At 41.5% G+C, this 24926-nt stretch overlaps 1 protein-coding gene across 1 annotated transcript; it reads right to left on the bottom strand.

Annotated features, from left to right (window-relative positions):
* Window positions 1-1202: 1202 nt before the first annotated feature.
* On the bottom strand, window positions 1203-24705 carry LOC308481822 (uncharacterized protein; the record flags this gene model as incomplete). Its single annotated transcript, XM_081014528.1, has 11 exons — window positions 24597-24705; window positions 24004-24041; window positions 21295-21384; window positions 14619-14697; window positions 13378-13492; window positions 11921-12105; window positions 10046-10200; window positions 9431-9593; window positions 7778-7936; window positions 6118-6285; window positions 1203-1370 (listed from the first exon to the last, which is right to left on the bottom strand). The coding sequence occupies exons 3-11, from the start codon at window positions 21378-21380 to the stop codon at window positions 1203-1205; spliced, it is 1278 nt and encodes a 425-aa protein (XP_080870654.1). The 5' UTR covers window positions 21381-21384; window positions 24004-24041; window positions 24597-24705.
* Between the last annotated feature and the right edge of the window lie 221 nt (window positions 24706-24926).

Here is a 24926-nt window from a genome sequence, read left to right as displayed (position 1 = left end):
CAGCGCAGCAGTTCTCCTCACACTTTTGGTTTTGAAGTCAATTTTAATTTTTAAATTGCTTTCTGGAAAGTGATTATACATTTAGAGTAAGGTACAAATTCTCCAAATACTTTTGGCTCTGATCATGTATAGACATCTTGGTTTAACAATAGACAAGCTAAACACCTTTCAGTCATGTATGTCATTAGCACTTTTTGTTAGAGAAGTTTGTGTATCCAGAAATTCTATGTGTGTGCTTAAAACATAACCTAATGGCCACTTTTTCTAAAATTTCTATGCTCTTGTACATGGTATTACACTCAAGTCTTGTATTTCTTTGTCCATGATTATAAGCCATTTGAAGAAAATTTCTGATGGCCACTAAATGGTGGGTACATGTATACAATTCTTGTTTGTGCTGTTGAAAGATCATGTGTAGAATATAGTCTAGAACTAGCATTGCTAAAGGGTGCCATCCATGCTCCCCTCCCCTCAGTGCAGTTATATGTTAGCACATGCCACATAACCAAAGGCCTGGTTAAAACTAACCCTCAACAGCTTCTCTAGAAAATGAAAGAATTTGATTCAGCGTATAGATTAATTCCATTGAGTACCCTGACGAAATCTACCCTCTCCAGAGTCATTTGAAATTATTTGCAGAAGAGTTAGTGTCCCAAGAGCTGCAACCTCCTTTACCCCATTTTACATGTTTTCCAGGAACTATTGTGTGAAGACAACTTGGATATCTAACTTTTTGCTTCCTCCCTCTAGAGCAGGGTGTCATTAATTTATCAACTGCTGTCCCTTTGTCTAAGGCAATTCAGTGTGGAATCATAATCTGGATGAAGGAGGTTTCTAATTTTACAATGGTAATGGAAGTTCTTACTGCCAATAAGGATACAATGCAGATTCCATTTGTTCACTTAGGACTAATGAATTCATAAAACATTTCCTGTCCACTTGCTGAATGTTGGTCACTGAAAGGGCTTTAAAAAATACCTTGATGCCATTCTCTGATTAGCTGAGGATATGCTAATGACTACTTTCTTTCTTTTTAGACTGCGACTGAGGTCTATTTTTATTCATATCTGAATATTATCTTTGTAAGAATATGGCCTAAACAAAATTTATCAAGTGGCACAACATGCAGCTTTTCAATTTGAGCAAATCTTATAGAAATATGAGTTAAAGTAACAGCAGAAAAGAATGACTGCTTCCCAGAGTTAGCTCATTGATGCTCTGTTTGCTGTTAATATATTGGAGAATTTTTTCCATTTTTCTTTCTGCAGAATAGATGCCGTATCGACTTGAGATTGCAAACTGTTGAGGTCACAGGACAAGCTGTTAACATGGCTGTGCAGAAAACTGAATTCCTTTTCCTTTTCAGCAATCTGGATAATGGGAAAAGACATGTTAATTTTGAAACAGCAATAAAACTCTGCTCAAAAATCAGTCTTCATCTTTGACTGCTGACTGCATATATAAATATGTATAAAATGGTTGATGAGCATTTGACTCACTGAAAAGTTTGCTTTTGCAAAAACAACAACATGCAGTAGTTCTAGCCCATAAGGTGGTGGTGGGGATGTTTACAGTCTTGCACTACACAATCATCTATATTGAGTGGTCAGTCCAAATGTAGTTCTTCCTAAAGCGTTCCGGGTAAGTAATTGGTGGTTCTACATAAGACACACGCCTTCCTCTCCACTAAGTATCTTGTCACTTACTACAATGTGGCACCTTAAACACAACACCAATTTGTGGCATACAATGTATTTGAAGAAGATTGCTCTCGCCTTTGAAAACTTACACTACAATAAATGTGTTCCTTTTTAAAACACTACCAGAGTTGTTGCTGACCAACATAGTTATAACTCTGGAATTTATTGCCATTGTTGTAGTTACGGACTTCAGATTTTCTTTTGGGGTGGGAGAGAACTTACCAACAATGGAGTTAGTAATTTGGACATATCTCCAAAGAACTTTTAGCCTCCCAACAACTTTGTGACATAAGGGTGTGAACCAGGGGGGAAAGAGACTTGTGTCAGACTTCTCATATTGAGCAGAATTGTAGAGTTGGAAAGGACAATGAGGCACTTATCTAGTCCAATCCCCTGCAGTGCAGAAATCTTTGCCCAATGTGGGGCTAGAAGCCATCACCCTGGTGTTAAGGGTCTCATGCTCTACTGTGTAATGACATAGGTCTGGATTCCTTGCAAACGAGGCCAGTAAGACTAACTTAGGGAAAATGAGCCTTAACAGTCACTTCACAAAGGTAAATCTCTATTCTTTATCAAGGAATGCTGAATTCTGTGACTAAGTTATGTCAATTTTATCCGGATTTTCCTAATCATGGGGAGTGGAAAAGTTAGGTACAGCACTGATGTTGATACCTCTGACACCTGGATGTCCTGTTGATTATCTGGTTTCTGAGTTTTAACCAAGTGTTGCTTACATACTTCAAAACTGGTTCAGTTTGCAGGTCCATGTAATGCAGCATTGTTTCCCATAGTGGTGTACCAGATACCTTTGGGAAGCCCACAGCATAACATTTTTTATGATTTACTATATGTACCGCTCCCAGTGGTTTGACTTCACCCCCAAAGGTGCACTCCTCCATTGTCTCCCAAGACATACTGATGCCAACAACTAGATATATTGGGCACTTTTTACAGTTAAGTGTCTCAAGGCAACTTACAGAATATTACAACTAAATAAAAAAGCAATAAAACAAGTCCTAAAGTGCTTATGCAAGGTATATATAAAAAGAATAAATACCATCCAACCCCCTTAAAAGGATCAGCCATAAAAGGATGAGCCACAATGTTACCTGCCAAATTAATGGCCAAAGGCCTGGCTAAATAATAATGTTTTTGCCTGGTGGCTTTAAAGTAGACAGCCATGTTGCCTGGGAGAGTATTCCAGAAGTGGGAAGCCACCATTGGAATGGCCACTTCTGTGACATGAAGGCTTCTCCCAAGTCTCTCCCAATATCTGGTACTGAGTGGCATCCTTTCTGTGGAACTTCCAGGCTCAAAGAACCATCATGACTAAGTGGCTATTATAAGCTTGATGTGATTCCTTGACAAACCATTTTGGGGCCAGAGATATATATGAATAGATGGCCACATTTTGCATGTTTTCTGTTGAACAGCCATTTGAGGGGTGTTGGGCTTTCTCTGAGTAAGGAAATACATATGCCTTTGTCTCCACTAAAGATAGTGAAGGGGAGCTAAAACTTTTGTGATAGCTGAGAGAGTTCTGCAAATAACAGGTTCTCTCAGTTGCCATTGATAGGGGGATCGAAACCTGTAAGTAGAAATGAAGTAAGACAGCTCCTTCGAAAACAGACTTCTCCAACTGATATATTGGAGTTTAGTTCAAGGGAGAAGGTGCAGTTCCCATTAGGGTTGTAAGGGACAGAGTGTGCTGTGGCAGTGCAGGAATGGCAAGTCCTACAACTCTACTGCCTCCCCTTTCATCCTCTCTCCCAGCCTTGATAACTAGTGGCTCAACCGCAGTCCCTCTGGTCTTAAGATGCTGCTGGTGCATGCCAGGATGGCCAATGGAAAGGTGATAAACCAACTGTAACGTAATCCTGGAAGAATTTGCCAAACCTATGGTTAACTGATCTGGTGGGATGAAGTGATCAGTGTAAAATCTCATCGATGTGGTCAGGTGCAGCTGAGAGCGGGGGAGTCAGAGTGGCTTCGGCCTGTGACAGTATGGGTAAACCTTTTGCTCCTCCAGGTGTCCCATCAGCGCTAGCAAACAGCCAACAGGCAGCGATAATGGAAGTTTTTGTTCAGCAACATCTGGAAGGCCACAGGTTGCCCACATCCGTGGGATAGCTGTCGGTAGAGCATGAGACTTGTCATTTCAGGGTTGTTGGTTCAAGCCCCCTGTTGGGAAAAAAGATTTGGTCCTGTCCAACTCTACAGTTCTATGATTCTTTCGGGTCCATAAGGATTCCACTACCCTTGTCAGATGCCCTGTGCCAACAGTCAGTTTTGAACCTGGGATTGGGGGCCCTAGATAGGATGGGGATTTTCTTGGCGTACTGTCCATGCTACTATCAAGTTTTCCTGCCCAAACTGATGGGCATGGTCTTTGAGGTGGTGGTGGTGAGGACTTCCAAGGCTTTAGTCTTGGGACTTGGAACATACATGCTGAGGCTGCCTTGTCCTGTATGGCATAAGATGAATACCACACACCTCTCAATATATAGACCCGCGCATGCATCGGGACATGAACTGAACTTTTATCTTCTGTACTGGTTTAGGGGACAATTGGAGGAGCTAGAAACGGCTCAGTAGTCACAGATTATCTGAACATTTGACCTATTAGGTACTCCTAGCCCTTGCAGGGATTTAGATGGGTTTCCTGCAGTTTAGCTGGTAGTTCTACTGAGGCCTGACCTCTGGGAATGGTGAGGCGACCCAGGTGATCAACAATCACTCCTAAGTATATTCACCCAAATTGTAGTGGCGCCTTGTTCTGAGCAGCTGAGGGATATGAAGCAATTGGGTTGACAACTAGAGCACAGGTGGCAAAAAAATTAAAAAGTGTGATTAAGCTCAGGTAAGAAACTTACTCTGTGATGGTGGCAAAGATATCTTACTTCCTGGCCACCAGGAAAGCCAGCAGAGGTTTTTCTGAGGGGTGAGAAGCCTGCTTTCTAGGCTTGTGGCATCAGCTAGAACCAGCAAAAGGCCAGCTGTGACCAATTGGCATAACATTTGGTAGGCAAGATCATTTGCATTCATTCTGACTTGGATGCCATACTTTTGATAGAGAAGGAGTTAAATTGGTTGGAGCCCTTTCAGTACAGCGCATCCCCATCCCCCTATTTTTAAATAGGTCCTCAAAGCCTGCATTTAATTGATGCTGGTTTTATTTGGCTAAAGTAAGTTGTCCTGGCAAGTGCACAAATACAAATGCAGTGCTTTAATAACAGCAGCAAGCTGTGACTTGGCAAGTTCTTCTCTTGCTCCTTTGCTTGCACACAGTCTCACAATTTGGTAAATGTCCTCCAAAGTGAATAAATTACAGCAGCTTCCTAACAAGCACTCACACCTGGAGGTTGTTACATTATCAGTAGGCTGGGAGAATCCTTGATAAAGTCACATGTCAGCTCCTTGCCTCTCCTCCACAATGAGATCGTTTTTGTCCTTTTATTTTCCACTTCCACCAAAGGTTCACTTACATTTTGCAACTGTAAGTATAAATTACATTAATATCCTATGGCTTTTTAAATGTGTGGGGGCGGTGGTTATTGGTTTGTTTTTGTTTTATGTATTGGGGGTTTTCATTTTGTATTTTTCTGTTGTGAACCACCCTGGGATCTTCAGATGAAGGGCAGTATACAAATTTAATATAGAAAAAAAATAATGATGATGATGGCAAATTCTATACTCAAAGCAAGGAGAGCTCTCACATGTCTCGTCTGCCTGCTAGTTTTATATTCCACACTTCAGTTTTAACTCTCACCTATATTTTTATTTAGAATGTACCTAATGCTGATATATAGCACTATTTCACATGGGTGTAGCCAAGTGGGGGGGGGGGGCAAGGAGCAGCTGCCCCCCATCAAGTAAAACAATAGAAATAACTAACTGACCAATCATGTTGGTTCTGTCCCCCCAACAAAAGTCTGGGGCCCCCCTACGCCCATGCTGTTTTATATTTTTATTTTGTAAATTGCTTTGAAAAGTTTGGTACCTTCTTTAAAGGTGGTATACAAATGTGGATTTTTTAAAGGGACATAATAGATGCTCTCCCTGCCCCTGATATAATGCAGTTGCAATGGTATCCATAGTAGCTTTCCTTCCCTGGCAAAAAAAGCAGTTAGGTGGGAGATTTTGTCAGGAGTGCAGCAGAGAAAGGTTTATTAAACACTCTGTGATGCACCACAGTCTCAATTCTGATTCTACACCCCCCCCCCCGGCCAGCTGCTAGGAAATACAATCACACGCCTCACAAAATGGTCTCAGTTGTGGCCTGAGGTCAATGGCCATTCCCCTATTTTGTGCCAGTGCATGTGTTGCATGAAGAATTAGATGGAGGTGGAAGCTCACTTGTACTGGGAGTGCAGGCTAAAAAATACACGCTGTTTGAGAAGTGCACAGATAAACTTACCTCTTTATGCAAGTGAGCAATGTGCTCTACCAAATGAGTCTTTTCTCTTTGCAGCTTGGAATTTTCCAGTTGAACTTTGCCACGTCTCTTTTCTAAATCTATTAGCTGCGACTGAAGCAGCTGCCCATTCTGATCCATAGATTTCCTTTCTTGCTGGAGGTGAAGTACCTATTTACCAATGGCTTCTATTAGCATTGATTAACGTATAGGCATTCCTCTAATTTTAATTCCCCCTGCCCTGATAACTCACTGTAGCATCACAGGCTTCCTGTGCATGGGATTAAGCAAGTGTGTTGCTATACAGTGGTACCTCGCAAGACGAATGCCTCGCAAGACAAAAAACTCGCTAGACGAAAGGGTTTTTTGTTTTTTTGAGCTGCTTCGCAAGACGATTTTCGCTATGGGCTTGCTTCGCAAGACGGAAACGTCTTGCAAGTTTGTTTCCTTTTTCTTAACACCATTAATACAGTTGCGACTTGACTTCGAGGAGCAACTCATAGAACGTGGTGTGGTAGCCTTTTTTTGAGGTTTTTAAAGACTTTGGTGATTTTTGAAGCTTTTCCAAAACTTTCCCAACACCGTGCTTCGCAAGACGAAAAGAATCGCAAGACGACAAAACTCGCGGAACGAATTAATTTCGTCTTGCGAGGCACCACTGTAATGCCAACCTTTTACTTAGCAATGGGGTGCTCTTTCAGGCTATTGTAACATTAGGACAGTTGCTTTTCTCTCAGGGTTGTACTCAACTAAGTTTTACTTGGAGTAGATCCATGGAAACCAATGAACCTAAGTCATAACCATTAATTTCAATGAGTCTACTCTGAGTAGGGTTAACAGCAGATACAATCTTTAGTTTTGGAATATACAGCCCATTTAACTATGTAACCATTACTTAGTATGTAGAACCAATGAGCTGACCAGATACTCAGTTGCTCTAGAGGAATAAGTGCATGTGGTCTGAAGCACTGTTTTCATGCATCTCCCGTTCTCCTTAAATTACCTTTCTGTAGTTAATGCAGGAAACATGCTAGGCACTGTTTGGAAATTAAGATGATGTTTTACAACCTAAAGCGTACCTTCTGTGATGAGGCATTTTGGGCCACTTGCCTCCTGGTAGAAATCTGCATGGGATTTCAAGAACCAGGTTCCTTACCCAGCAAGGCACAAGCAGGTGTTGCCAATCTATAGTCAGTCACCAGATTTACTAGTGCACAACGCTCTCTAGTAAGACTGCATCATCACCATCACTGTGAGATTTCTTGCCTGTCCTTCACCAGAGAGTCCCAGGCGGGGTTACAACAATTTAGAAAAACAGTATTAAAAACTGTGGCAGTAAGCCGGTGACTGTGTAGATACACAAAATTATATTTAAAAGGAGCAAAGTGGCCCTTTGGGATAAAAGGGAAATGACTGGTGCTGGATTCATTGCAAATTTTGTGTCAGATCAACACCATGAGCACGAAGTTTGATCCCTGGACAATATTTGGACAAATATTGTTCTAAATTGCTGCATCCAACACAATTCTATTTGGAAAGTTGCTGTTATATCGATAGTCAGGTCCTTTCTTTTCACCTTCAAAAATGTGTGAAGTGCTCTAATTGCAGCAAGCTTTACATTCTACCAATGCAGTTGACTTAAAATATATATGAGTGCAGAGACCTGCTCCTGGACCATGGAAACTCTCTGTCTTTCGTTCTGTAGTTGTGTCTTCAAGTAGGTAAGCTCTCTCTCTAATTGCCATTCTCTGTCTCTCCCTGATGCTAGCTCAAACGCTCTTCTTGAATGGGAGGTGCTCTCATCCTCTCTCAGCTGTTTCTCCTATAGCATTGATATGAGTTAAGAGTGTACATTAGCCAAAACAGTCATGCAGGTAATAAATGAGGGACATGGTACACATCCTTTTGGTTGCTATTTCTCTCCCACCTTACAGCATTGCTTCAGTAAACATGTCACATTCTTGTTCCTTTTCCTAGCCTCAAAGACCTACTGATTCCTTAAAGCTAAGAGTGCGCCGCATCACACTGGTGAATATAGAACAGCTCCATGGGCAGAGTGCAGAAATAGCTTTCCTTATAGTCTAACCCTGAGGTGGGGAGTCTGTGCCCCTCCAGATCTGTGACTACAACTCCCATCTGGCTGTTGGCCATGCTGCCTAGGACTGTTGGGAGTTAAGGGTTCAACGACATCTGGAGGACTATAGGTGCCTGCCAGGGTTCCAGTCTAAAGGAGCTGCAAGCTCTTTAAGGCTAGAGTGCCACCCATGCAGGGGCATAATGCTTTATAGTAATGCCACAGGGGCTCCATTTTGCCATCTCCTGTGAGAAGGGGGAAGAGCATGCTGTATACAAAACAGATGCAGTTTGCTGTTGTTCAGTTAAGGGCAATTGTTAACCTCTCAGGGGCAAATTGCATGCCTGTGTAAATTGGTACAATCTGAAGATAGATGGGACATATCATTTTGGGTGTTTTGTGCTGTAGTTGCATGTTATGGGAGAAGTCCCACGCTATCTGCTTTTAAGCACTTACCAGTCTGGGCATACTTATGCCCTGTCTTTGGGAGTTGCAATAGGTTCTCTGGTTCTGCAGTATAAACTCATTGATCTGTTAATATAGAGACTTTGCATTCAAGAGGACTACAGCCATGCAACTGCTTTGTATATGACCAGCTTTGTCCTGTTTTCTGACATTTTCTCTGCTGCTGTGCAAGCAAGTTATCTGCTTCACTGCCATTGCAGAAGCATTGATTAGTTGCCAGGTCATGCTCTAGCCAACTGGCTGAAATATTTCTTTGCTATGAGAGAGAGCACAGAGTTCTGCTGCTATTTCCAGCTACTTGGCCATAATAAGATGTATAGCAGGCACCCCCAACCTTCAGCCCTCCAGATGTTTTGGACTACAATTCCCATCATCCCTGACCACTGGTCCTGTTAGCTAGGGATCATGGGAATTGTAGGCCAAAACATCTGGAGGGCTGCAGGTTGGGGATGCCTGATGTATAGTAAGGGAAAGCTGCTACAATGCCAATCTTGGGCCATGGCAGAAATCCAGGTATAGGCTGCACTGGCCATGGGACTTGTACATCATGTTCAATGAGCTACTGCCTTGTTCTGGTTGTTTAGCTTCTGTAGAGAATGCATTCTAGCAAAACTATTCGCATCTATTATATTTGTTTTTGATCTGTGCCTTCCCCACCCAACCAAAAACAACAACATAAAAAGCTAATATTGAAAATCTTGTTAGCTTTTCAAATCTTTTTCTAGATAGAAATTGAAGACCAAGAACTAACACATTGGATACTAGAAAAATACTTACTCTGCTCAGCTGCCTAGTCGCTTTCAGCACTTGAGCTTGTAGGAGGCCATTTTCCCTTGTCAGATGCCCACAATCTTCTGACATCTTGTCACGTAAATATTTGTCCTCATCAGCTGAAAGCTCTTTTTCCTTGAGGACTTGCCTTAATTTTTCACTCTCCTCACTAAATGCACATAATTATAAATATTGGTTCATATGGGGTATTCTCAATACAATATATTTTTAAAAATTATATATGACAATCTTATAATGCCCTTGCTGAAGACAAATCTGGGGAGTTGTATGGCCATTTCATGCACACCAGAACTGTAAGCGAAGTCTGCTTGTACTAAACAAAAATTGCTAGCCATTCATAGCTGTAGATTATTACGAACTTTAGGGAAAATCCCACCCTTCAGTTTAGTAGACCTTCAGCATCTAGTCCTCCGATATATTAGCCAAAAGTTCTAATGGTTCACCATCTCAAGCACATTGGTAAATCCTGCAAAGATGAACCACTCTTTAATAAGTTGCACAGCACGTTTTCATACACAAGTCATTGGTCACCCAACTGAGAATTGCAGAGGCTCAATAGTTAGGAAAATATTAAAAGACAGGGAGTTGTTGTCTGCCTACCTAAGTTCTTTTGCAATGTGCTGCTGTATGGACTGGGAGCCGATAAGTAATTTCTCCTCCAGTTGATGAAGTAATGCCTGCAGCTGTAGGCATTCTGATCTGCTTTCTGTGAGTTTTTGTTCTGTAGCTTGGTGCTGCTGAATCTGCAGCTGAAGCTGAATAAAGCAGACTATGAAAGCAAACGCTGAACATTCTCTGCCCCCACCATGTTTTATTACTCTGATCATTAGAATTAATTACTACTTCTAGTGAGAAAAAGGTTCAAATACAGAAGGGTTTTCTAAGTGATCTGTTTATAGTACAATAAATTCACAGTTGCTACCCACTGGTTACACAGCATTGAGATGACTTCTTCCAAGCAACACGCTGGTAACTGGGATATTGCATTTTCCTAGCACTGGATTTGTTTATTTTGTGCCTTAAAAGTAAAGGTAAAGGGACCCCTGACCGTTAGGTCCAGTCATGACCGACTCTGGGGTTGCGGCGCTCATCTCACTTTACTGGCCGAGGGAGCCGGCATACAGCTTCTGGGTCATGTGGCCAGCATGACTAAGCTGCTTCTGGCGAACCAGAGCAGCGCACAGAAATGCTGTTTACCTTCCCGCCGGAGCGGTACCTATTTATCTACTTGCACTTTGACATACTTTCGAACTGCTAGGTTGGGCAGGAGCTGGGACCGAGCAATGGGAGCTCACCCCATCGCAGGGATTCGAACCGCCAACCTTCTGAATGGCAAGTCCTAGGCTCAGTGGTTTAACCCACAGCGCCACCCGTGTCCCCCATCTTGTGCCTTGGGAGCATGCAATTCTTCATTAGCTTCCTGCTGGAGTGACAGGTAACAACTTGCAGTCTTGGATGTGGTTGCACATCTCTCCCTCCACACCAAAAGTCTCCTCCAGTGGGTCTTGGATGAGCAGAAGATGAGCTGCATCTTGACCTGCATTAGCAACATACTTGAAAAGCTCTTTGCTTATGGGGATTTAGTGCACCTATTGACTAGTTGATGTGATGTGCCATTATAGTGATGGCACATAGGTATGTCCCCTCTATGCTTGCAGTAATTTTGAGCTCTTGGAATAAAAATAATGAGGATGCAGCTCTTCTGCTACATCAGTACAGTGCTCATCTGGCATTAATTTAGCGCTTTTGTGATGTGCAAGCTAAAAAGGTATATGAAAAAGCCCTTGAAGTGAATACGGCTTTCAGAATACGGTTTGAGTGAGATCCAGCAATAGTACAAACAGGGGCCTGCTGGCATGACAACAGGGCTTCGGCTTGCTCTCCCCACCCCCCCAGCACACCCACAAAACCTGCCCCAAAGGGCTGGAGGACTCTCTGAAGCAGAATTTGGGGGGGACATAGGGGACTTCAGTGAGGAGGAGAGAAACTGAAAGACCCATTGAACAAGTAAATTCCTTTTGTCCCAGTTGACGCACATCACTGGACGCCACTTTGCGTTGGAGTTTGTGGTAAAGAAAACAGGATGTGTTCAGGGGTGTCACTTGATTTAGCTGGGTCCAGTGTTTTATCTCTTGATCATTCAGATGAGGAGGAGGAGTTTGGACTTAATATACTGCCTTTCACGCCCCTTAAGGAGTCTCAAAGCAGCTAACAATCTCCTTTCCCTTCCTCCCCCCCAACAAACACTCTGTGAGGTGAGTGAGGCTGAGAGACTTCAGAGAGAAGTGTGACTAGCCCAAGGTCACCCAGCAGCTGCATGTGGAGGAGCGGGGAAGCGAACCCAGTTCACCAGACTATGAGTCCACCCCTCTTAACCACTACACTATGCTGGCTTAACAGCTTAATGTGGCAGCAATTCCTCATATCCAGAACATTTATGAAAGATGGGTTTATTATGAAGTTAGGATAGCTCACCTGAGATTCCAAAAGATGGGCCTCATACTCTTTTTCCTTCACTGAATTTGCAGTGAGCTGTATGTTTCTCTGAATTTTTAGCAGTTCTTCTGCCTTGTGTGAAACATTCTGAGTGGAGAGGTCAGCCAGTTGCTTCAGCTTTGTAGCATCCTCTATTAAGGCCATCTTTTCTTTAGCATTTGCATCTGCAGGAAATTATCAGGTTCACTCCAGCATTTAAAATCTTTACTATCTTCCCATAAACTTCAGTTTCTTTTTGCAGATAACTTTTCAGGTGATGTATGTTTTAAAAGACATCCAGATATTCCTAAGGTAGTTTTTCTAAGAACCATGCTCAGCGGGGTATGTCCCATTTTGCCACTTGAGGTGAAACAGGAAGTGCCCACTTGCCTTGTCACTGCTGCCACCACCTACCTCCTCCTGCTACTGCCACCACTTGCTCTGCCACTGCAGCACACCCTGTCACAGGCAATTACAGGCAATATTGCACTGATTTTGGCCTCTGGTGGAGATGGACAGGGCAGGGCACCAACAGGTGTTCCATCTAGGGGTTTTCTGCCACCTGAGGCAGCAGTCTCACTCTGCCTAATGGCTAGGCTGGCTCTGACCATACTAAACTGGAAACATGTCCCTTTGAGCTAAAGGGGGGCTTATTTCCAAATAAAGCATGCTTATGATTGGGCTGTGAGATACTCTGATGTACAGCCCAATCCACAGCTTGGCATATAATGTCAGAACAAGCAGTATTTCAGGTTATGGCAGCTGAAGAAGCCCAGCAAGAAGTTTACAGCCTGATAACAAGGAAGCCATATACAAGTTATGCCTATTCCTACATGCAAAACCTTAAATATTTGTGTAAGCTTTCAATATCCCTAGTTCTTGAAAGAGAGCTAGGAAGATTTAAGCTAGGACTGTAAGTCAGTGTTGGGTCATGTATCGGTTTCATTGTGAAAAAGTGTTGAGGGCAGGGGTAAATTTTGCAAGGGGGCCATATTCTAGAAACTCATTCTGGAGTGAAGTTACCAGTGAAAGAGACAGACATTTGTGCCTTGATCCAGCACAGGTTGCATGGGGAAAGGGTAGTGCCACACTGTGTTGGAAAGCAATGCAGCATCTGCACTCAAGATGTGTACAGTAAGCCTGCAACTTGCACACATTTAACTTGTGCACATACTGTTTTACATGCTTGGCAACTTGAAAATAAAAATAAAAATAATGGAAAGGGAGCAGGCATCCAGCAAATAAGACTTTGTCCATTCCACCTGCCATTTTACCTAATGGATAGTGCTTAAGGTGGATGAACTGAAGATGTATCCATCATTGGTATAGTTGGATGCTAGCCTCTTCCATAAGAGAAGTATCCTAGCTGTATACAAAAGCCAAGCTAGCATCAGTTCATTATTTATGAATGTATCTTGATTGTAAGAACAACTACTCTTGGAACATTTCATTATTACCCGATAGTATTTGAAGTCGTCTGTATATTGCACGGATTTCAGCTTCAACTATCTTGGTGCTGTTTTCCTTCTGTACAGTTTCTATTTGGGTTGTGTTTATTGCAGTCTCTAGTTCCTTTAAAATATATGCTGTAGGTTAGCATCATGCAAAAACAAATGTGGAAGACAAATGTTGAAGCCAAATAACAAAAAATATATAGTTAAGATATTACAATATCATTTGGGGATCCACAATGAATCTACAAATGTGCATATAATCTAGAGAGCTAGATGCAAAGATTCAGCTCTGCCTTTAATACATTTGTTGTGCTTGTGACTTCCAATCCAGCATATGCATTGCTCTGTCTGGACTGAGGTAATGAGGCTGGAGGTATTTATGTATTTTTAATGAATTTTTATGCACAGTGGTGCTCTGAAAGACTGAGATTGCACGTCAGTGGACAAATAGTACGTGTTCAAAGTAGTTCAAATGCTGTTGCATTGAGCATACTGACTGCACTGAAACTTGCACTGTATCTAATCCGTAAGTGAACTTTTAAGTTTCAGTTATGTGATTTCTGATTGTCTCTCCATCTAGTCAATATCTACTTGTTTTAAATACTGGTAGAAGTATTCTGCATTTTATTCCTAAGAGCCAGCTATGCTGCCTTGCCAAAGTGAAAATGGCTAGGAGCATTTAGAAGGTTTGACTGGAAGATGGGTTATGTTGAGACTGCTAGGTTTATTTTTAATAGGGTATTTGGTCCATAACGGGAGGTTTTAAGCTTACATCTAACACCTCTTTTACTGTATACTATTAGTGTACAGTTAATACCTATTCCTAAGTGACGTTTCCTGTATAAATGCAGTGACTATGCAACTGTGAGAACAAATTTCTGTGAAACAAATGTGAGCCTGACCATGCATCAAAACCAATTACTCTTTGTAGTAAAATGGACTGAAAAAGACACTGATTCAAAGAACCATGTATGCATGCATGAAGTGCTTCTGTACATGCACAGAGACTTCCCATATCATTTTACTTCCAGCTGGGCAGCACCTCATGCCTTCCTAGATCTCACACTGGAAGGGTCTACATAAAGTGGCTTTCTGGAGGACACAGGGACCTTCTGTAGGAAGGGTGTTTCTGTTAAAGCTGTCCAGGCCTGTAGATTAGCTCCTTGAGTCCCAATGACAGATTACAAATTAACAGTTGTTTACAAATAGAATTCATCCAAAGGCAAGAAAACTTTGGGAGTTACCTTTATTTTTTGCAGCATTTTTTCAGCTTCTCTGGTAACTTGGGGTTGGACGCTTGTAGCCTTTTTAGCCCTCTCCCTAGTTTACGATGGATAATTAAGGAGCATTTGTTTGAGATGTTGGAAGGTCAGTTCATATGTTTTGGAAATACCAATCACATTAACAATCCCACGCTGTATGCAAATTTGCTATTGGTTTGAGATACCCTCTAATAATTTCTGCAGTGCTAATGAATGCACCCCTCCCCCACAACAGAAAATAGCTGCTTTCCAATTCAGATTTTAAGAAATTTGAGGAGGGTAGCTGGGGAATGGGTACAATCCTAAAGTAAGCTGCACTGAGCCCAATGGGAGAGTTAAATATATCTCCCACTCTAATCACTCACATAAATGTCTTGCTATTTGCCTAGTTTACTTAACAGGTATTAAAAGTTACATATAACCCTGAGCGAAAGGAGAGTTGGGTATCGTGAAATAGATGTTAGTCATGACATGTGGCCTTGAATAAGTCAACAAAGAGTGACTCATGGGTGTCCTGACTGGTAAAAGCAGAAAACTGCTTTTGTGCCTCAACTAGCATAATTGACATATTTGTGTTAGAAGCCTTTCCTGGCTGGTGCCTACTTTAGCAGGTACATAAAGTGTTAGCCTCAGAATAGCAGACACACATATAAAGGAGTATAGAAGACATAACTACTGACAATAACACTTCATGCATATGATGCACTGGTATATTCCAGGCCTGTTCTGTGCCTAGTTTTCACTAGAGGAGAGGTCCCCAAATGGTGGTCTGTGAGCTTCATTCAGCTGGTCCACAGTATGTGGTAGTGGTGCCCTCCCTGTGAAACACCCTCTCTTCAGATGTCAAGGAAGTAAACAACTATCTGACTTTTAGAAGACATCTGAATGCAGCCCTGTATCGGGAAGTTTTCAATGTTTGATGTTTTAGTAAGTTCTGATATATGCTGTGAGCCGCCCAGAGTGGCTGGTGAAATCCAACCAGATGTGCGGAAGTAAAAATAATAAAATTATTATTATGTCTGCATTAAAAAGCAGTACATATTTTAAAACGTATTTTATTGCTTTTATACTTCATTTTGCTGCATTACAGTTTGAATTCAAATTACAAAACAATAAAAGAGCTACAATTTTCAAAGGGCGTGAATGGCCAATTCCTCTTCCCAGGGAGCTCTGGAAACTGTAGTTCTGTGAGGGGAACAGGGTTTTCCTAACTACTCTCTGCACCCTTCACAAGCTACAGTTCCCAGGAATGTGGCATGCTGCTGCTTTGCAGTTGGCGCTTGAGAGGTGTGCAAATTTCAGTCATTCCTTTATTAGGATAATGAAAAAGGTTCCCTGTAGGATAAAGGAACTGCCTTCTCTCTCCTTGCATGGCTTTCCAGTGGCACTGAAAATAATTCTGGCAGATACGTTGTGGCCTGTTTCTGACTAGGCAGACAGAGACCTGACTTCAAGCTGTCAGTATAAAGAACATAAAAGGAATGCAGTACTTTGCCCCTCAAAGGATGGCCTTCCATATTCCTGAGGTAAAGTAGAGATGAAAGACTAAGCTCTGGTTGCCAGAGATTTAATATGCTGCCAGCTAAGCTTACAGCTAAATTTCTTGTCTGAGATAAACTGATGTTAAGAGAAAGGGTTTCACAGTCTCTGTGAAGCCAAAAGCACACACAGCTGGTCGCAATTTGCCTCTCACAGAGAGAAAAGTCTGTTAATACAGTCATCCCTGCATATGTTTTTGGATGCATTCACTTATGGGATCAAGGGCCCAAAAGCAGGGTCCATTTCACATGCATCATCAAATTGTGGTAGGCATTACTCCCCCCTCTGGTAATACGCTTTTAAATATGGTAAATGCCACCATTTACTGCTTGTGGCATTAACCATATTTAAAAGAGTATGTGAAATAACACTTTTAAATTTACCAAGGGTTATTTGAAATGTGGATATTTATTTTGAATAATTTAGGCTGGAAACCTGTGCCAACTTACCTGGAACTCAGAGGGACTTACTTCTGAGTAGACATGTATAGGATTGCAGTGTCACAGAATTGTAGAGTTGGAAAGGACTCTGAGAATCATAGTTGGGCTTTTCCCTGCACACACATCCAGAGTGAATTTGATTTAAATCAAATCAATTCAAATCACGATTCAAATAACTAGTCAGTAAGACTTGATTTAAATCGGGGTTTTTTACAGAAAGTCTCATTCTTGCTGGTATAACCTTAATATTTACAACTAGATGAAGGTTTCATTTTTGGAATAATAAATTTTCAGAGTAGTTTTTTACACTTATATCAAAAGCTACTGATTTGGTTATACTATTAGAAATACATAGACAGATAATTATGAAATTATTGTTTAATAAGTTAACTGCTTATATTTGGACAACTTTTCTGCTGTTCTTTATTGGAAGGAGAAAAATGATCATTTCCTTAATAACAATTTAAATGATTTATTTCACTAAAACGACAACGTTATAGCATATGTATCCATGTTTGTTAACTGATGTGGTTAAACAATTGAAAAAAACACCTTAGATTTTAGCACACATGAAAAACTTGAAACAAATCCTTATTTCCTGATGAATAGCCTTTGGACTATAATGTAACTTAAATAGAAATCTATCTTTAGAAAGATTTTCCCTTCAAAAGCATTTTATTTTTAAAATCTGATTTAAGGCTTCGTGAGGTCCGGCGACACCCGAGTAGGAGGCAGCTGAGTCGCTGCTGAGTCGCCCCATGTTTTCTGCCTTGTCAGCCTGGGCTCTGGCAACAAGATGAGTATTGGAGGCTTGGATCAGAATGAGGAGTTCTACCAGCAACTGTGGCTGCAGGAGCTGTATGGCAAGAAGAACGAGGAAGGCAGTAAGGACCCTTTCACATACATGGACCCAGCAGATGGGACGCAGTATGAGTGGGATTGTGACAAGAAGGCCTGGTTCCCAAAGGTTACTGAAGATTTCCTGGCAACATATCATGCTAACTACGGCTTTCCCACTGAAAGTTCAGATAATTCACCTGTATCTCTTGCAAACACTGAATCTAAAACTCCTGCAGACTCAAAGACTACCAAGGTCCAGCAGCCAACAGATCCAAAAGCATCTCAGGCAACAGATCTTCAACAAAAAGGAAAGAGAATAAAACCTGACGCAGGATGGTTTCATGTTGAAGAACAGAGAAACACGAATGTCTATGTGACAGGTTTACCACCAGACATTACAAAAGATGAGTTTGTGCAGGTTATGTCAAAATGTGGTATTGTTATGCGTGATCCGCAAACGGAGGAGCCTAAAATTAAACTTTACAAAGACAAAGAAGGAAATCTCAAAGGAGATGGGCTCTGCTGCTACTTAAAGAGAGAATCTGTTGAACTAGCATTACAACTTTTGGATGAAAATGAAATTAGAGGCTGCAAATTGCATGTGGAAGTTGCACAGTTTCAACTGAAGGGGGAGTACGATGCCAGCAGGAAGAAGAAGAAATGCAAAGACTACAAGAAGAAGCTGTCTCAACAACAAAAACTGCTGGATTGGAGACCGGAGAAGAAAGATGGCAGCGTTCGAATGCGGCACGAGCGTGTTATCATTATCAGGAACATGTTCCACCCAAGCGATTTTGAGGAAGAACCTTTAGTGCTGAATGAGATAAGAGAAGATCTTCGGACAGAATGTGAAAAGTTTGGACAAGTAAAGAAAGTCATTCTATTTGATAGGCACCCAGATGGTGTTGCTTCTGTGTCATTTAAAGAAGCAGAAGAAGGAGATGTCTGCAAACAGGCACTCAACGGGCGATGGTTTGGTGGACGTCAGCTCTCTGTGGAGACCTGGGATGGTGTAACAGATTACCAGGTTGAGGAGACTTCAAGAGAAAGGGAAGAGAGACTGAAGGGTTGGCAGAAGTTTTTAGGTGATCCAAATACAGAAATGCCGAAAACAGCATCTGATGCAGATTCTTCGGAAACTGGTGTCCAGCTTCCAGAAGGCGTTCAGCCATCTAAAGATAACAGTGCATCTGAGGGTGGCCCAAAGGGTGAAGCAGCTGAGAGAGGAGATAATGGCAAGGGTACAAATGAAGATGTCACAGCATCCACAGACAGCAGCGTTGCAGGCAGTGACGAGGAAGCGGAGACATCTTTAACTCATTTGTAAAAGCATCTATGTAGGGTAACCTCTAAATCTCTGTTATCCTGTGCTTCAAAGTAACTGCAGGCAGCATTCAAATGAATATGTATGCATTACCCTATTGAGATACCAGCTTGTTTTTGAGGTGTTTCATTAAAAGCAACATTTAATGATCATCTTTAAAAACATATGTTCATATCTGCTGCTGTCCAAGCTGTGTGTATGTGTCCATAAGTTGCCAAGAGCCTGCTGAACTGAGCAGCTGTCTTACATTATATCTTTGCTTGTCAGTGTTCGAAGTCCGTAAGTATAAGCAGGTATAAACATGCGGTTCCTATTAACTGCACAATGACCTTTAGAATTAGAGGTATGAATGCTTATAATTTTTAGCTCCCAATTTTCTAAATGCCCCAAACTTTGGGTGTTTCAGTACTTATTTGGATGAGCTGGCTTTCCTGATACTACACACATTTAAAATAACAGATCACTGAGAATACATTACAGTATTGGCACCCTGTACATGTAGCTGGGGAGTGGAAAAAATAATTATCACCTGCAATTAATAAAGATAAATGTTCTGAAAGTGCTCTCCTTGGATGCAAAGTTTTAGATGACTGAAGATCCCCATTCATTTTAATTCATTTTAAATCCTGATGAGATTAGATGACAAATAGGAAAAATGTGTAAATAAGACTAACTCTGATCTCTGTTTTTAAGTTTTTGATGATGACTTCATATTGGAAACAAAGCAAGAGCTTGTGTGGTGGAAATGTGATTTTATTTTTCATATTATTGTGTTCAAATGTAGTTTGGTTTCAGGCATTTGTCAAGGGTGATGAGCATATGGAGCCTGTTCTTTTTGTATACTTGGTTTGACTACAGGAGACTACAAATGAAATTGTTTTGAGATTCCCTCTCAAAATTGTTGCTCAAATTTTTAAAGGCAGGCATTTGTTTACAGATACAAGCCATTCAGAACCAGCACACATTTGTCTTTAGGTTTTAAACGTACCTGCCTTTCCAAATGTTGAATATAAAATTATTTTCCAGTATCATTTTTAACAAGATCTATCAAATCAACTGCACTAAAAACCACCAAACCGTTACTATTTTTAAGCTCAGTTCAGACATAATGAGAAACCATGAACTTCCATGATGAGAATGAGCAGCAGTGGGCATCTTCCTCTTAATATTTTATATTTGGGAATATGGGATTGTGTTTAAAAAAATTAAAGAGAGAGAGAGATTAAATTTGCATCACACTCAAAAAAATCCAATTTAAATAAAAAAAGATATAAATCAAAAAGATCTGATTTTTTTATTTTTAAAAATTTATTTGATTTTTATCCACCCTGCACACATCTCATTCAAAAGTAGTCAAAGCCTAAAAATGGAAGGATGGAGGCTCAAGCTTTCCTCAAAGGTATTACTTCAGTGGTGTCCAAACTTTTTACAAAAGGGCCAGATTTGATGACGTGAAGGGCCGTCAGGGCCGACCAAAGGGCCTTTTTTTAGGATTGAAGTTGTCGCGCTTTTTTAGGATTTTACCCCAAAGTTGTTGAGGGTTTTTTAGGATTTTACCTCAGGAAATAAACTGCCTCAGCGGCTGGATTGAACCTACTGGCGGGCCGGATTAGGCCCCCAGAATGGACTTCGGACATGCCTGTATTACTTAAAAACCCCGTGTCCAAATTTCAGCAGTCCGAGGCACTTTTCCATATTGCCACTTTACAACATCCACAATGAGGGATCTTGAATTCTCATCTGATTCTGAGCCCTCTTCAGCTTTCTTTTCATTTCCTGATTACTAGATTTCAGAGGAGAGCATGCTTTCTGGAGTGGCTCTATATCAGGCTTCCTCAACCTTGGCCCTCCAGATGTTTTTGGCCTACAACTCCCATGATCCCTAGCTAGCAGGACCAGTGGTCAGGGATGATGGGAATTGTAGTCTCAAAACATCTGGAGGGCCGAGGTTAAGGAAGCCTGCTCTATATAATATTGGGGCTGAACCAAAGAACTTTGCTGCTTGAGGTGGGAAATCCAAGCAGACCACCTTTCCACAATCCCACATACCATGTGAGTTACAATCCAGCAGGAAGGTGTCTTTTCCATTCCTCTCACAACCAATAGACACCATGGCCATTCATACACAAGAATGGGTGGACCAATGGTATGACTTGGTCCAAGACAGCTTGCAATGTTCCTAACTAGCTGAAGCCGCTGCCTCTCCAAATGTACAACAAAAATCGTGTTCAGGTTACAGCAAGAAAAATTGCAAATTTGTATACTGTCCTATTAATAGAAGATATGACACATGTTTTCTAAATAAAGGAACATGCAAATATTTTTGAACAAGTAAAAAAACAAAAAGGCTTACTGATGTATAAATAAAACCAATGAATGACAGTTTTCCAAAACAAGAAAAACTGGGATTCACAATATTCCAGTTTCCTAAATATTGTTTGTGGGGTGAGTGTGTGTAAACAGTTCAGAGTTTTCATAGCTACTTCTACTAAAACAGTATTACTTCAAAGGATATAGATATGACGTCTCACATTCCAGTAAGCAGACTTGTTTTTGCAAATTCTTTATGTACTCTGCTTCAATCGCGCCCAGAGAGTCCATTGTGCTGGTGGTGGTGGTGGTGGTGGGGTGTAAAGGTGAAACAAAGCATACTTTGAAACAGCACAGGTAAGGAAAAAACAATGGGTGGTATCATCCCATCAGTGCAAGAATTTCCATTTGAGTAATGAGACTCCTCCCTTCCCATGCTCCTCAAATCTGGTCCAGAGGTTTAAGGGAACCCCCAGAACAGATTTAGGGGGCACACAGGACAGCACATTTTTAACATACAAAGGGGGGGGGGAGTTCCTCCATAGTCCTCCTGAATTCCCCCTCTTTCCAGTTATGCCTTTTCAATTCTGCTTGGCCCTGGCTTACATCTGGACAAAACAAAATGCAGATTTCAATTCTGTTTGCGTTCTCCTCTAGACTCTGTGATTTAGGATTTGTCCCCCAGTTTTAAGCAAATCCTGTGCCTGTGTAGCCCGTATGGCATAAATGGGCCTGTTACTTTAAGGAGATTCAAGCATTCAAGCTCTTGGGTGGGAGGAGCGGAGGCTGGGCATTGGCTTTGAAGACCTGGTAAGGCAAATCGGAATCATTCTTCAGTGAAGTAGTTGTGTCCCTGCATAATCTTATACTGGATTACATACAGACAAATATGACAGCACAGACAGTTACAGCACAGCTAGTTAAAGCATAGCTAAACATAGCTCTGAATAGGATCGGTCCAGCCTATTATGATCCCTGGCCTGCTGTTGTCCACTTTTTTTCCAACCAGGGACAGGAGACAACGTCAGCCTGTTCCAAAGATTTATGTGAAGCAGGAATTTTGGAGTTCTTGATACTTTTAGTTAGATTTTAAATGCCAAGTTTCTTTACGTTGCAATAATTCACTATTAAAGTACATGCTTCATGGCATTTATTTAAATGAAGATTCAGAATCCCCTTCTGCGTTATTCTATAGTGTCCATGCTGAGAGCCAGCATGGTGTAGTGGTTAAGAGCGATAGACTCGTAATCTGGTGAACTGGCTTCACTTCCCCGCTCCTCCACATGCAGCTGCTGGGTGACCTTGGGCTAGTCACACTTCTCTGAAGTCTCTCAGCCTCACTCACCTCAGAGTGTTTGTTGTGGGGGAGGAAGGGAAAGGAGGTTGTTAGCCACTTTGAGACTCCTTAGGGTAGTGATAAAGCGGGATATCAAATCCAAACTCCTCCTCCTCCTCCTCCTCCTCCTCCTCCTCCTCCTCCTCCTCCTCTTTGGAGTTGATTCCTGCCAGTGAAAATTCATTTTATAAAGGCTTGAAATTGGGGGAATGCAGAGGGAGTCCCAGTGTACAAGCAGAAGTCCTTGTGCTGACAGGAGGCTTCCTTTAGATGCAACCCGCTTTTTATTTTTACACCTTCTGCAATCTTAGGAGTTTTGTAAAAGCTTCCAAATCAATTTATATTGCCTTTCGTCCCCCAGCCCCCAGTGTCACATTAAAAAATGGCAAGCCAAATGTCAAAGGTGTTGTTGTTGTTGTTGCTGTTAAAATTTGTATACCACTCTTGCATTATTGTTGAAAAATAAACTTTCTTCTAGGAAGAAAGGTAACAAAATTCAAGGTGGGTTTTTTTTAAATAAAAAAAATTGAAGCCAATTTTATCTATTTTAGTAAGTTAACATCCCACTTTATCTTCAAAAAGAAACCAAAGTGGTTAACAATAAGGAGAGGATACCAAAGGCCAATATACAAAAATTAATCAAACTAATGGAAAGAGGAGTGATGTGTATTTGTGTGTTTGTTAAGCAAGTTGAAAGAGATGACTGCAGGTCATGCAAGAAAAAAATAATGATGTTGCATGTTGTATAATGAGACCATCCCCATCTTCCAGTGTAGATTGGGACCCTGAAATTCAGCAGATTTCCCATTCAGTGGCAACAACATGTGCTTGTTGTAGCAAAGCTGATATCGTAGTAATAGCCAGTAATTGCTTTCAGAGTGCTACAGTGGGCATTTTGCTGAACTCTAAATGAGCCCGATCAAAAATAGATTTGGGTAGAATGTTCATGTTATCTTGTTGAAGCGTTGTCTTATCTTTATATTCCAGGTAGGGTGGATAACAATCTTTAATGTATTAATGATGCTCCAAAATGCAGGGTTCCAGTGCTAGCCTGAGGCTTCCCTCATAGGTCTGAAGGTAACTGCTTTATTTTATACTCACATAGAATCAGGTAGAAATCAGCTTCTTTGTCAGAGACTGAAATGTTACAAGTATATTTAAGCATTTTCAATGGTAAATACAGATAAAATGTCTAACTCAAAGGAACCCCTATTCTCACCTCCCTCCTCTCCATGTGTATATATCACTCACACTGAAGCAAGTTATTAGATCAATATTGTGTAAATATTGAGATCAGTTGTAGACATTAAGCGATATCATGTTCACCATAATAGTCTTGATTATTTAAAGCTAGTCCAAGTCCTGTATAATGTAATGGGTAGTGTGTGTGTGTGTGTGTGTGTGTGTGTGTGTGTGTGTGTTTTGGGACACCTTTGCTTCTACCTGCTGTGCAAATTCTCCACTCAGCATGATTGGGGAACTGGTTAGAAGCAAATCCTATAATCTATATTGGGGGGGGGGGGGGAAATGAAGGTATTATTATGACTGCATGACCATTCCTTTTGAATTTGCTCTTACCTTGCAATTAGGAAGCATTGTTGATGCGATTATAATTACTGTTGGGGTGAGAAGCTGAAATGACTGTTTTGTTTTAATTAAAAATGTATTAAAAATATGGTCCGCTAAAAAGACCAGCTGCATAAAAGTTTAATGTGTTAGGCAAGAGCCACTGTGCCCACTTTCCCTGGTCCAACTGAACCCACTGGGACTCGTGGCTGAGTAGACAGGCATTGAATTCTATGATTCTATGATTCTATGAATTGCACTATTCATCATTTATCCACAAGATGCTCCTTAAAAACCATTTCAGCTTTGCCAACAATGCTACTGGCTAGGTGGGTTGGTGATGTCACTTTTACAGCTGGGAAACTGAGGCAGCAAGCTAAAGAAATGATTTAGAAGATTTCTCTTATGTCCGACTTGAGGGGGATGGGTAAACGACCCTCAAGGAGTTAAAGAGGCGTGTGGACCTTTCAGCTTCGCTTTCTGCTGGCCAGTCTCTGGAAAACCCATCCAAACTCCTTGCCCCTCGGGGAGGTCGCTCCCTTAGAGCCAATCCTCTCTATATGCAGAGTATTCAGACGCAGATCAGCCCTGCCAGATACACTTACCTGCTCACATCGATGACTCCTACGAGGGCGAAGCTACTAAACGCTGTGAAGCCCAACTCTTGGTCCAAGTTCAGCGCTGTTTGCTTGCTTGGCTTCTGTCGCTGCTATAGAAACCTTCCCTCCTCCTCCTCCTCCTTCTCCTGCGCAGACTCTTTGAGAGGCTCGTCAATGCAGACACTGTCCTCTACTAACTCTCTGATTCCCAAACTTTTCAAGCCACCCCCCCCCCCCGTACATAAACACCTCGCAACCCTTCCCTATTAAAAAAACCCCACCATTATTCAGAATTGCGGGTTGCACGACTCTCTAAAGAAGAAGATAATACAATGA

Source organism: Podarcis pityusensis, assembly GCF_964106645.2.
Source record: "Podarcis pityusensis genome assembly, chromosome: 7".
Taxonomy (NCBI): Eukaryota; Metazoa; Chordata; class Lepidosauria; order Squamata; family Lacertidae; genus Podarcis; species Podarcis pityusensis.
The sequence above is the reverse complement of the archived record's forward strand: the minus strand, read 5'-3'. Positions and strand labels throughout refer to the sequence as shown.